Raw genomic sequence first — 13,323 nt, forward strand, 5'->3', positions numbered from 1 at the left:
ACACATGAGTACTGTGATGTTAAGAAACATCCCCTCTGTAAGTTATGAGTATTTTTATGAAATTCTGTTTGGTTAATGAGATGTAAGCTTATCTTTATAATTAAGCATATTAAGAAATTTGTGCTGGTACAGCAAATTTTAACTGCAGATTATAATAGCCAGTACATTTTCTACATTTCAAGTATATCTTCCTATTAGACTGAGATGCTTGTCAAGAATAAATGACAGTTTTGTGGCTTTTAGGTATTTTTATAAATACCTTTAGCAGTTTGCTACATCCATAAGTATAGAAAAATGGCTTTGGAGAGAACAAATTGATGAACTTCATAAACAGCAGTGATCTCGTCCTTCATTCAGTAGGCGAATCAACAAACTAACCTTTTTCTGTGGCATCTCTTCAAGGTTTCCTGCTCAGGGAAACTTATTTAACCTAAGTAGTGCATATAAGAACACTTACTAGTTTGGGGTTCTTTGTTTTCATGATTTTTTCCCATTTTTGTAATGTTGGATTTTGAATAATCAGAAGAAAGTGAAATTGTATTACCATGAAAATCTTTTTAATCTGTTATAGACCTTTTTAATTTTTTTTTCTTGCCTGGATAGGAATATTCTGGAGAGGGTAAGGGGGGAATGTAGCAAACTATAAGTGTATGGGTGATGCTGCACAGAAGTGGTTTAGCCTTATAGTCCTGAGGCCTCTCTGTCTTCTGCAGTCCTTTGACTGTCCCTCATTTCTGGACCTGGGCTGACACCAGCAGTGATCAAGAAGGGGGAGGAAGGGGATTTGTCTTAGAGCAATTTATTCTCTTCACAAATATTGTGAGGATGAGGCAGCCAGGTGATACCTAGGAAGCCCATGCAGCGTTCCCAGTCTGACAAAGGCAGCAGCACAAGTTCAGCAGAGACTGAAGGGACTTAGCAGCAGAGCTGCCCTGGCAGCCAGGCTTTTCTACTTCTGATGCTCAGTACTGTTCTTTTTTAACCAGCTACCTTTTAATTTGACTGTGTCAAATCTTTCCAAGGGGTGGCTTTGGGAATGGTCTTTCCAGCTTGCTTAGAGTACCTGTTACGCTTCCCTTTTAAACAACTGAACAGCTAAACACTGAACAATTAAAGCTCAGTATTTGTGCAAATTAAATGTGAGCATAAAATGTTTACAGCTTCACAAGTGCCTCCAGTTTAAAGAAATCACACTACATTTCTTTTTAAGTGCATGGATATATTTATATGGTCTAGAGGACAGTGTGGAAAAAAATAGGTTTTGTAATGAATGTAAGCTGACGTTATTCAGGCTATGTTTAGCTTACCTCCTATAAATACTGAACCTACTCTGAAAAGGAAAATTGGCATCCAAGATCCTAACCTACTTCCTTCAGTACTGGAATATCACTGACCTCCTAGAAACAAATGTATAAATTTAGGACTTCTTCCTGCAAATCAGTACTCCCATGAAGAAAAGAAAAAAATCTGTACTGCCCAAGTATTCAGTGAAATCACTCAAAAGGGAAACCATTTGTAGCATAGGACCTGAGAGACATGAGGAAGTTTTTCTGTCTTTAGTTTCAGCTCTTGTATCTGACCCTTGAGTATAATAAGACAGGCTATTATCCCCTTGTTCATCATGAAGATTAATGTTGAGACCAGTTGAAAATACTACTGCTCTGTTGGGACCTATCAGGACATCCTCAGACCTGTATGAACCCAAATTTAAACTTTTTTAAATAGCAGAGCTAACGTCTCCTCCTAGTTAGATGCAAATGTCTCACTTACCATTATCTCCTCGGTGTTGTTGCTGTAAGAGAGTAAGGATTCAGTATAGCTCCGCATTATTTATGGTGTCTTTTATACAAATTTCATTGCTAAATGTTAAAATATGCAGGAAGAGTGCCTGAGCCTAGCTAGCCTGAGCCGTTAACTCTTATTCAGATGAAGTTTAAAAAAAAAAAAAAAAAAGGCATAGCTTTGGAAATGGAGATCTTTATTTCTTTTTTTTCCTGTGTTCTGTGCAGAATGCTTTCCTTTAAAAATGTTTGCTATCTAAATTTAGCATGACAAAATGGAAATAAAAATAGGCAGAAAGCGAATTTAAAAGAAAAAACTCATTTGGTTTAAAAAGCCACAAGAAAAGATTTCATCCGTCATAGTGTTGAAGTTGGCTTTCTCTGTTTATACTGTTGTAAACACCTGTGGGCTGCTGGCAGCACATTTCACAGAATAACCCTTTTTTTGTAGAAAACCTACCCCACTGCCTGGAAATACGACACATTTGTTCACCTCCTTTGTAACCTTTCCTGTCTCTGATCAGGAACTGAAACAAAAACAAAAAAAAGTGGAAAAAAAAACACGAAGGGAAATGAAAGGAAGTTTTGTGATGGTGAGAGAAAATAATTCTGTAAAGGATCTCTAAGTGTTGGGGTCCCGAGTTGGGGAGGGACCTTCCTGCATGAGGATATCTTTGCCACCGTGCCCCAGTAGGAGCCGTGGTCCCCCCTGGGGAAATAATAGAAGCCTTTAGGGAGAGCCTTCCCAGCAAAGAAGCCTTTCACGGTGCAGTGCTCTGCCCACCCATGGGACCAGCCTTTGGCATGGGCTTCAGGCTGGCTCGAGCTGCAAGTGGTGCAGGACACGGTGGGTTGTGCTTGTGCTGTCCTGCTGGCCTTGGCACAGGATGGAAGCGTGTCAGAGGGGAGGAGAAGGAAGGCCATTCTGGATGATATTTGTTTTGTACCTGCTGGTTGGCTGTGTTTTTAAATATAGATTTAGTGCACTCAGGTGTAGTGGTGCTTTTGGATAGTAATCTGAAAGAAAACAGACTACAGTATTAAAAATATATATGCTTTTGGTTTTATACACAGTCAGCTGGAGACTTTGCAAATGCTACCTTTGGATTATGCTCTGGATTTCTTTTAAATAAAGACTGACAATCAGAGTTAAGTGAAATGTGAAATATAAAGCTCACAAAGAACAGATTCTCTTGGAGATGATAGGATCGCTTTTCCTCCCTTGAGTTGTTCATTGATGGGGAGTTTTAGTTAGTTTGTTATTTCTTTTTTACTCCTGGAGGCAGTATACGAAGAAATTAAAAGCACAGCATGTGCCAAACACAGCTTTTGGCACTAGAGACAAGTGAATAGGGGATCATTAAAGAGATTTTCTAGACCATTTTAGCATAATCTTTTGAGGGTCTCTTGCATTGCTGCTAATAGAAATCCAGGGCTTGCTTTCTCAGAGACATGATAGCTTACAACAATTGGTTTTACTTTTCCGTGGGGGTGACACCACAACACACACACTGTCAGTTACACACCACTGTCAGTGGTTCAGCCATGGGAGCAGTGAGGTGCTAAATTGGGAGAGCTTGCTACATGTGAGTGTCTTTCCATGCTGTTTTGAAATAAGAGTGTGTAAGGTTTGCAGAAGACACATGATTGATGGTGCTGGTTGTTCATGCACACAATAAACACATCAGGGTCAAAACCAGAACTTGTTCTTCTCCACACCTCAGTGAGCAGGTTACTCTAAGAGTTTTAGTGCACTTTTGCCTACTTACAATGGCATGTAAAGGTGTGGAGCAGGAACACTTCACCCAGAAAGCTTAAGGCAATAAGGAATTCCAATGACCCTGATCTTGTACGCAGCACACATTGTAGAGCTGTGCTCCAGCTGAGCAGCAGTAGTAGAGCAGGCATAATTGCTGTCCTTATTCTCCCCAAGGCACAGGGAGTACTGCTTGATCAAGGTCATCCACAAATATTCAGCACAAGAGCAAGCAGTCAAATTCAGATTGCCTGGGATCCAGTTCACGTGAATTTCACAAGTTATTCTTCCGTACTTGCAGAAAACTAAAATCAATGGTTATGAAGTTTATGTTCCACAAAATTTATGCCAGGTGATGTCGTATATATCCACAGACTTTCCATATACCTGTAGGAGATAGCAAAGCCAAAGCACTGACATTGAGTCATTCAGGACACAGATATAAACACAAGACAACAGTAGAACTGAGACTAAAGCATTTCCTTCTCCTGCAGTCTGTGGCTGGATTTCAAGATTACCTTTCCCTCTTCCATGTAGCTATCAGGTGTTATGTGTTTTAAGCAGACAAGTGCAATCTGCATATTTGTTGTTATTAGAAGAATTAACCTCCCACTTGAAATGCAAAGGGTTACAAACAGAGAAAGTGCTCAAGTAAAAATGTAAGAAAATGAACAAAAGCAAGAAATGCTGTGTGCAGGAGCTGACAATTGACCTAGAATAATATAATATGAAGATTAGGTGGGGTGACAATGAAGCTGATTGAAGGCTATCATCTCAGGCACACAGACAGGATGACAGCCTTTGGCTGAGAGCTCTTGTTCCCGTGAGGAGTCAGACAGCTAAAGCAACAAGCACATTTCTGCTAGAGTAAAGAGTATCCCACCTGAGCAAAGTTCAGATGCTGCTGTGTGACTGTGCATGTCATTCCCGTAAGAAATGAATGACATACCCGTTATGTAAAACATTGAAAAGGAAAGCCAATATAATCAACTAAAACTGACAATATCTTACTATATATTTGATGTTGATTGTGGGATTTTAATCATTTATTAAATTTACATTGCAATTTTGTGGATGATTTAAAAAAAAAAAATTACTGTGCTCTGGCTAGCACAAAAGAACTAATAGACCTATGGGAGAATGAGCTGAAATCTACTCTGGCTCATTTGTTATCAAGAAAAATGCTTGCTGTGTTACTAAAACCAGTGCACAGACCAGAAAGGATACATCTGGATTTTCAAACCACATCCTGAGTCATCAAAATTGTCTTATGAACAAAAAAGGCTTTTCTTGTAAACTGATTGAAATCAATAACATGTTGTAATAATAAAGGAATAATAAACATAGAATTCACACCACAACTTAATGGTTTACTTTTCAGCATATAATGTACTTCAATATATGCATGCTGCTACAGTAATTTAATTCTCTCTATCATCTTCTTCCAGTATTTTAAATTAAAGCAATAGGCTTATGAACAGTAGGAAATGAAGAAAGATTGTGAAGGGTGACAAGATACCAGTGAAGTGAGAAGGTGAAAAAAGGAAGCAGTGTTCAAATCAAATATGGTATCAGATCTGTAATTGGCATAGAAATTTCTTGGGTATTAGCAGTTGATGATTTCCATGGTCTCAGAGGGAGGAAGCTTTATTTATAGCTCCAGAGCTTTTACAACATCTCAGTTATTCTTGCCTATGCTCTTTCCTTTAGGGGTGGTCTTTTTCACTCTTTGTTCCAGTGCCACCATTGGCTGTCAGTAAACGTGTTCCCTTTCATGTAGTCACTCCTCTGAGACTCGGGCACGTTTGTTTGGAAATTGTCTGGCTGAAACTGAACTCGTGTGGAAGAAAGTCCTTTGAGTTGTCTGTCCAGAGCCCTAACCTTGCCCTGGGGAGAGAATTTGAAGATAATGAGCACAGTTTTGAAAAGAATGGGCATCCTTTGCTGTCAGCTTGAGTCTTTGACTTTGCTCTTAGATGTCATGGTGATGCTCACATTACAAGCTAGATACTGTACTCTTTTCACCTACCTTGGGCACTGCCCAGCTTCCTCTGTCCTTTCAACCCTTCTCCTCAAATATGCGTTCATCAATTTTATAAGGAAAATCCTCTTTGTATTTACTCCATCCGTGCCAGAAAGAGGAATGTAAGCAGGACCAGTTGTCACAGAAGAGTGGTTAGCAAGCCTACAACCAGTTTACAGCAAATTGCGCATTTCAGCAGTGTCCCTGAGAGTGGGAGCAGGAGACTGAGCAGCTCGGCATGGTGGCAGCCTCTGCTCCCCGAGGTCACAGCCTGCTCTAAATTAGACCTCTGCTCCCCGAGGTCACAGCCTGCTCTAAATTAGACCTTAGGGGAAGAAGAAACAAGCAAGTGTCTGAATTGCCATGTACAGTCTTTCTGTATGCTTCCCCTCTCCGTTTAACTGATGTTAAACTGATGTTTCCCTGATGTTTGGTAGCAACTTCTAACACCCTTCCAAGAGATGCTAGTGTATAAGTATCATTTAAAGATGACTGAATCCCCCCCCTTAGATCTTCAACTCTTTCTAAATTAAAGCTTGATAGACCTTAAAAATGCTGTGCAACTCATTTAAGTCAGGTTTTAGATAGTCTAAGAGAATATGGCCCCCTTTACGCTGTGCTTGAAATGATCTAAGCAGTTCTTTGTAGTTATTTCGAATTTTATATCCTTTTTTCAGGAAATGAATAGCACGGTATGAAAACAAATTGTGTAAAGGGACTGCTGACAGGACGTTTAAGTGAAGCATGGACATTTCAATTGAAGTACAGTTTGTTAGTCAAATGCTACCTGCTGAGCTGATTAGCAGTAGCTGGGTATAATTCTGTAGCCTGTGTTATATGGGAAATCATACTAGAAAAATGAATGGCCTTTTCTCTGAAGTATGTGAATCTATAAATGCTCTGTGCTTTGGTATTTACTTTGTCTTATGTTCTGGAATGGCCAAGAGTCATGTATATGCTTTCATGGTGCATCCATTTTCTTAAGTGCATGGTGGAGTGAGAGGAGCAGAGATTGCAGGGAAGGAGATGATTGTTCTGTTAGCTTGAGGTTTTTGTTTGCTTGTTTTTTTAAATGGAGGTGATAGTTTTAGGATGAAAAGGCTTTTAAGGTTTTGCTGGACAAAACCTTTTGTGTATTTATTAAATAAACTAAGTGTGTGTATCTAAACCTGCAAACAGAGCCTTTAAAAGTCCCACAATGTCTGGGTGCCTGTCACTGCTGCCAGAACTCTCTGGTGAAAGGCAGGTCTGTCTGCTGTCACACAAGTGCAGAACTTAGCTTTTCTCCCTGTCTGTTCCTTGGATGCTCTGTCTGGTTTTGTTTCCATACCTGTCACATACTTGTATTTTTCATTTTCACAAAACTGTGCAAACCCTGTATAATAGTTACATTTCTTTTCTGGGCATCTTTATTAGCCTTTTCCCAGCATGCCACGACCCCAAACCTCTGTTTTCATGAATGTCTTATCAACAGATCTACTCCATGCTAGACTGAGTTTGCTTTCTGATTTTGAAGGCAACAATCCCAAAGTTCATTTTGCTATTGCTACTGAAGAAACAGTAGGATTTCAGGATCACTTCTGTCAGACTGTAAGATGCAGCAGTATTTTTGGTTATGTTTTTCTTCAACTTGTAGTAGTCATGCAATATCACAGAAAGATGCAGTCAGTGAGCACTTCATTGTCTCAGATATGTCCTGTACTTTGTGGTAAGTACACGTGTGCGAATAATAGAGCAGAACTTGTCTGACGTGCTGACAGTTTTACAAGGCAAAGACGACACATTCAGAATGTTATTGCATCATTTTAATTAACAGTCAGTGTGAACTCTGTTTCCTTCATTCTTAACATTAAACTGTAGAAAACATCAAAGCTGAAACAAACAAGGTAAAACAATATATGGTGAGATATATATACCAGGAAACTATACAATAACTGCTCAGCTTTTTGAAGGCTGGATCAGCTGGGCTAATATTTAAGCTCCAGCCCCATTACTCACAAGAAAAACACTATATGTGAATTACTCATCCTTTGCAAAGCCCCCTTAACTTCATTGTGGTTTCAGGTTAATGTAGCAGATTTTTCTTATGGCCTCCATTAGGGTAGGGGGCATTTTTACTGGTACTTGACTGGTGGGGAACTGGTAGTGGTGGGTCTTTTCAGTGTTACTGTTTTCAGAGAATTGATCCAGCTTTTTTAATCACAGTCAGCCGCAGCCAGACAAAAGCAGTTTGTTTCTACAGTGGCATCAATAAAATGGAAAATATATTATGGCTTAGCTGGGGACACATGCTTTCTACCTTTTGCTGCTTTGTCTCTGTTTACAGCTAGGTTTTCCTACCATTCATATTCTGTTAGCCTTGTGCTTGCTTTGTGTGATCTGTAATCCACACAGAAAATATGTGCCCTCTGCAATACAATAATAATTATTTTTTTAAATGTTTGCTGCTAATATAACATGCTATATTGATTCAGCCTGGGTTTTCTAGTGTTTTCCTGGTAGTGATGAGAAAGATGGTATAATTCTTCACCAAATGGAAAAGAGCTTAATTTTCATGCAAACCAATATTCAACAGAATCATAAAGTCCTAGCCCTGGTAATAAAAATAGAAGCCGACGTTATTAATGCATCATTCCAGATACACAGAGCACCATTATGTGACTCCTGGGTTGAGTAAAACTTCATGTAATCACAGTGGCCATAGACTTAAGCCCTATAAAGCTGGAAACTTCAACAGATGGCTATTGTCAATGCAGCTTCTAAAAGCTTTAGAGCCGCGTTGTGTTAGGGCTCCAGATATGGCTTACTCAGTGGTAGCTTTTTAAATTACAATTACTGAACATAACTGATCTGCATTATGGAAGTAATAATAATAATAATACTTCGCACTCAGTAACCTGTGTAAGGATCTGAAAGCTCTTAACCAAGGTTTTTGAAGACTCCCTTTCTGCTTATTGAAAATAAAGAGCATGCAGGGGCTTGTTGGAGCGTGAGAGGATCAAGAGTTAAGGGCAGCAGCCACAGCAGGCAGGCTCTGGGGCTGTGGCCAGCAGCCATGCCGCGCTCTCTGCAGGCCTAGGGCTCAAACGAGAGGGTGCTCCAGTCTCTGGCACAGGCCTAGGCTGCAATCTCCCACTTCCGAAGTTTACCAGTAATGGAAGGAATCATAGAGTGTTTTGACTTCGAAGGGAACTTAAAGACCATCCGGTTCCAACCCCCCTCCCATGGGCAGGGACACCTCCCACCAGACCAGGTTGCCCAAAGCCCCATCCAGCCTGGCTTAAAACACCTCCAGGGATGGGGATGGTGCATCCACAGCTTCTCTGGGCAACCTGTGCCAGTACCTCACCGCCCTCTGAGTGAAAAATTTCTTCCTAACCTCTGATCTAAATATTTTTTAATTTAAAGCCGTTATTCCTTGGGTAAAATGTCTGTATTTGAGATTTACTTTTGTCTAGTCAGTAGTTGTCTTTTTTTCTTTTTTTTTTTTTTTCTTTTCACAAAGTGATTCTATTTTTCATTTTCAGGGTCTAGAGATCACTTGTGAAAGTATCCTGGTGGCTGTTCCCTCTGACTGTTTTTGTTTTATCTTTCAGATCGATATCATTGTGACTTTGGGTGGACTTGGAGGACGCTTTGACCAAATAATGGCATCAGTGGAAACACTTTTTCATGCAACAAATATCACTCCTTTTCCAGTGATAGTTATCCAGGAGTGCTCACTGATTTACCTACTTCAACCTGTAAGTGCTGTGAAAAGTTACTTCATAATACACCTGACCTTCCATCTCCCCTCACCCTGTAGGTCTGGCACTATTAACTTCTCATTTTCTTAATTGTAATCTATAGGGACACAACCTAAATTGAAAATATATTGCAGAATAGTGGACAGCAAATTGTATGCTCTGCACTCCTGCCTTGAAAAAGATCATTTTTAGTTTGGTCAGGATAGGTTTGTTTAAAATAGGATGAAAGCTGAATCTGAGTATGTCTGGGATTCTGATTATAAACGAAAAAACATCTTTAAACTTTTTAATTAGGTTCCATTAAGTTTAAATTGCCCTTTGCATGTTGAGTAGCAATACAGACATCTGCAGTATGAGAAACAAAAGCTACAAGATGAAGATACAAGGGAGTTCCTGACAAACGTGTCAGGCAGAATTCTTGTGTGGTCTGAGTGGTGCAGTTCATTATGATGGGGATCCAGTGAAGACCAGCAAGAGAATTTATTTAAGATGTATTATTTTTTGTGTGGTTTCAGTTCTTGTTCCATTTATTGATTCATAAAACAACACAGTCAAAAGATCTTGCAGGGCTTCTGCTTCTAAGTTTTAAATTAAAGGGAAATCTAAGCATCAAAGAGTCTTCTCTAACAGCAGTTCATTTGCTTGGAAATAAGTTTTTCCTGATGTCAGGGTTTCTAGACACTTAACTAGCTTTTCCATTTTACCTTAGACAGCGTATTTCATTAAAATAAATAACATTCACAGATAAATTTGACAAAACCCTGCACCACACATGCTTTATTGTAATTTGAGAAAAGAGTTAATAAGGTTCTATGAGATGATAGATTTAAATCCACAGGGGCAAATGCTGTATTAACAACTTTTAAGCACTGTGTCTGCAGGAAAAGACTGTAGGCGCAGGAGCTCATTTGCCAGTATGGCCAGGAATGACTGTGATCATTAGTTGCAATGCTACATGGCTAGAGGCAGCAGAGTGAGGGGGAAGTAAGGCTGAAGAATAACTGGTTAAAATCTGGAAGTGAGGAGTAACTCACATATGGTTGGTCTATGGGTGCAGCACTTCACTGGCCACAGTTGATTAATATTAGGATACTTCTAAGAACATGTAGAAGAGTTGAAATAAGATGGAGAATTCCAAATTTAGCTTACAAAATGCTTACTTGGACTGGAAAGACTACTAATTCTTTTAATTCATCTTTTCCATAAGTGACTTTGAAATGTCACAGAATCACAGAATTGTAGGGGTTGGAAGGGACCTCAAGAGATCATCGGGTCCAACCCCCCTGCCAAAGCAGGTTCCCTAGAGAAAGTTTTCCTAGTCATGCATAAGATTGCTTTCAGAAGAGTCTTCAATGAATAATTAACCCCTTTGCAATTTGAAAAAAATCCACTAATCTCTGTATTTAAATAGAAATTAGAGGTTTCTAACTGTTTGGGTTTGCTGGCAACTTTTTATGTTCTGTTTTTATCGTGCTGTATGAGAAGCATTTAACTTTTTTGTTGGTGGGGATAGTTCCACAGCGTATTATTTTCTACCATCCCTGGCTGTCAATCTGCATTGCTGGTAACTGACTTCAGGCTGTTTCTAGCATTCAGGAATAAAGGGCAGATATAGAGGGCAGGCCTTTTAAGCAATCTTAATGCTGACTTTAACACAAAATTGCTTTTCACTGTTGGTTTAAACTTGTCGCTGTCAGTATCTTCAGTCAACTGTCATGGTACCTCCAGATAACAGTATTAATCCTGTATAGTTTAGATAAAAATTAAGTGAGTAGTTTACACATAGGGACAAACAGGAATCCTTAGCTTGGAAGTACTCTTTTTTTTCCTATGAAGTTCAACATGGTATTTTTCTCTTGTAAACATCCACAGTCGTGGCATTCTCTCTCTTTCCTTTCCCTTGTTTGTAATTTTAAAATCAAGGTAGGAGGGAGTTGTACACAGTGGGAGGCCAACTGACTTTTGGAATGCAAGTATGGAAACTGTGCAACAAATGAAGCAAAGTTTTGAGATCCGAATGCTAATGCAAATGATAAAGTCAAGAGCATCTTGCTTTTCCTATAAAATGTAGAGCTGAAATCCTTCTCTCTTGGGTAAGAAGAATCTGATCTTTATTGGATTCTTTGGATAAGATATATGAGCAAAATATAACCATATTTTTGCTTCAGAATAACATTAGCCCTCAGCTCACTATAGCGGGAGATTAGTATTGGTTCTATATCATATGTACCTAGGCAAAGGCTAAAATACTTAGATAGAGCAGTGAAACTGGTAATCCCAAAACAGCCCTAGGAGGGATACAAAGAGGAATAGCAAATCAAGCTGCTGAATATTTAGCTACTAATACGGAAACTAAGGGGATGACTCAGTGAGTTACTCCATAGGAAAAAAAGAGTACTTCCAAGCTAAGGATTCCTGTTTGTCCCTATGTGTAAACTACTCACTTGATTTTTATCTAAACTATACAGGATTAATACTGTTATCTGGAGGTACCGTGACAGTTGACTGAAGATACTGACAGCGACAAGTTTAAACCAACAGTGAAAAGCAATTTTGTGTTAATGTCAGCATTAAGATTAATGACCTTAAAAGGTTTGCCCTCTATATCTAAGCCCTATCTCCAGAACTACTCTATATCATTACTGGAATGTTGATATAGAAGGGCACAGAAAAAAAAATACATCTATATTTAATACACCTGTAAAGGTACACAGTGTTGTAGGAAACATGGTTGGAGTCTTGCTGGAAGTCTTCAGGATGAAAGAGAAAGACAGCAAGGACAATGCCGGACTTTGAATCCACTGCAGACTACCAAGCAAGGAGGACCAGGTCAATAAAGCCCTTTTTTTGTTAATCAATAATATTATCCATGTACTAAATGTAAGGGTAATCATATTTCTATGCAGGAGTCTCTTGGGTTATAGGTAGACAGTGCAAGTTTTTTAAGCATATTGGGAAGTGTGGCATGGAAAGCAAAGAAAGCTGCAAGGAAGAACACTCTGGAGTCAGAAATAGGGAGACTATGTAAGAATTCCAGGAGGTGATGCTTCCTCTAAAACACTGTCTAATGTGATGATTGAAATTTTAAAAAGGGGGGGGGGAAAGTGGGGAGGTGAGGGCCGGGGGGGAGTTTCTCTGCACTGAATAGTCACCTCATTTCTTTCTATAGTGGAGGGGAAGGATCGTATAGGGGAAGGAAACATGAATTCTTAATAAGGAGTAATCACTTCTATGAGCAGGATATTTTATGTAACAGTCCATACATTTTATGCTTGAAATTTTAGTAATATCAATCACCATTAGAATATACCCTGGCTGAAGAGCATTAGGCCCTTAGAGTCATGTTTATCATGCTAGCCATGCTCAGTACGAATGGCTTAAGGTTTCACATACATACTTTCTCATTTTCTGGTAGTGTGCTTCTCAGGAGTACAGAAACATTAGCTTCTGTACACTGAGCATAAATTATCTTTTTTCTGTGAGTTTTATGGCAGTTTGTAATACAAGGTAATAGGATTTATGACCAAGAAATGAGAAGATGTCCAAGAGTTAATGAGGCCTGTCTTTTACATTATACTGAGCAGCTCAGTGTTCCCCATGCAGAATTCTTGAAGTGGCATGTAAGGGAGAAGATCTGCTAGCTACACATGAAAATGCGTCACAGACACATACTTTTGTCAATTAGCTGGCTCTTCTGAATGAGTGTATGAATGCTTTGATAACCCTTTTTTCTCAGACGCAGCTTTTCTTGTGAGTGCATGTCTTCCTTCCCTGGGAGAGCGATGAGTAATTTAACATCATAGGTAGTAGTCCAGCAAATATGAGCAATAAGAATCAGAAGTCTCATTCCTCATTCTTGGCTGTCTTTTACTTCTTGGCTTCCTTGCTGCCTTGGCTATTCTTTACCGTCATTTCATTGGCGAGAAAGCAATTGTATGGTCTTTTGATCTCACAGTCACATAGTTTGTAAATTGGATAAGACCCATGTCTTTCTCTGAATGAGCACTGTGAGGCTCA

At 39.3% G+C, this 13,323-nt stretch overlaps 1 protein-coding gene across 19 annotated transcripts in view; it reads left to right on the forward strand.

Annotated features, from left to right (window-relative positions):
- TPK1 (thiamin pyrophosphokinase 1) overlaps positions 1-13,323 on the forward strand; it is a 321,922-nt gene that overhangs the window by 202,714 nt on the left and 105,885 nt on the right. For all 19 annotated transcript variants that reach the window (XR_011094032.1, XM_068674859.1, XM_068674848.1 and 16 more), the window contains one exon: positions 9,157-9,303. Coding sequence is in view for 18 of the 19 variants with exons in the window: in XM_068674859.1 (XP_068530960.1) it covers positions 9,157-9,303 (147 nt within the window). In the remaining variant the exon portion in view is untranslated. The remainder of the gene's footprint in view (positions 1-9,156; positions 9,304-13,323) is intronic.

The sequence above is a fragment of the Anas acuta genome, chromosome 2 (genome assembly GCF_963932015.1).
Source record: "Anas acuta chromosome 2, bAnaAcu1.1, whole genome shotgun sequence".
In the NCBI taxonomy this organism is placed as follows: Eukaryota; Metazoa; Chordata; class Aves; order Anseriformes; family Anatidae; genus Anas; species Anas acuta.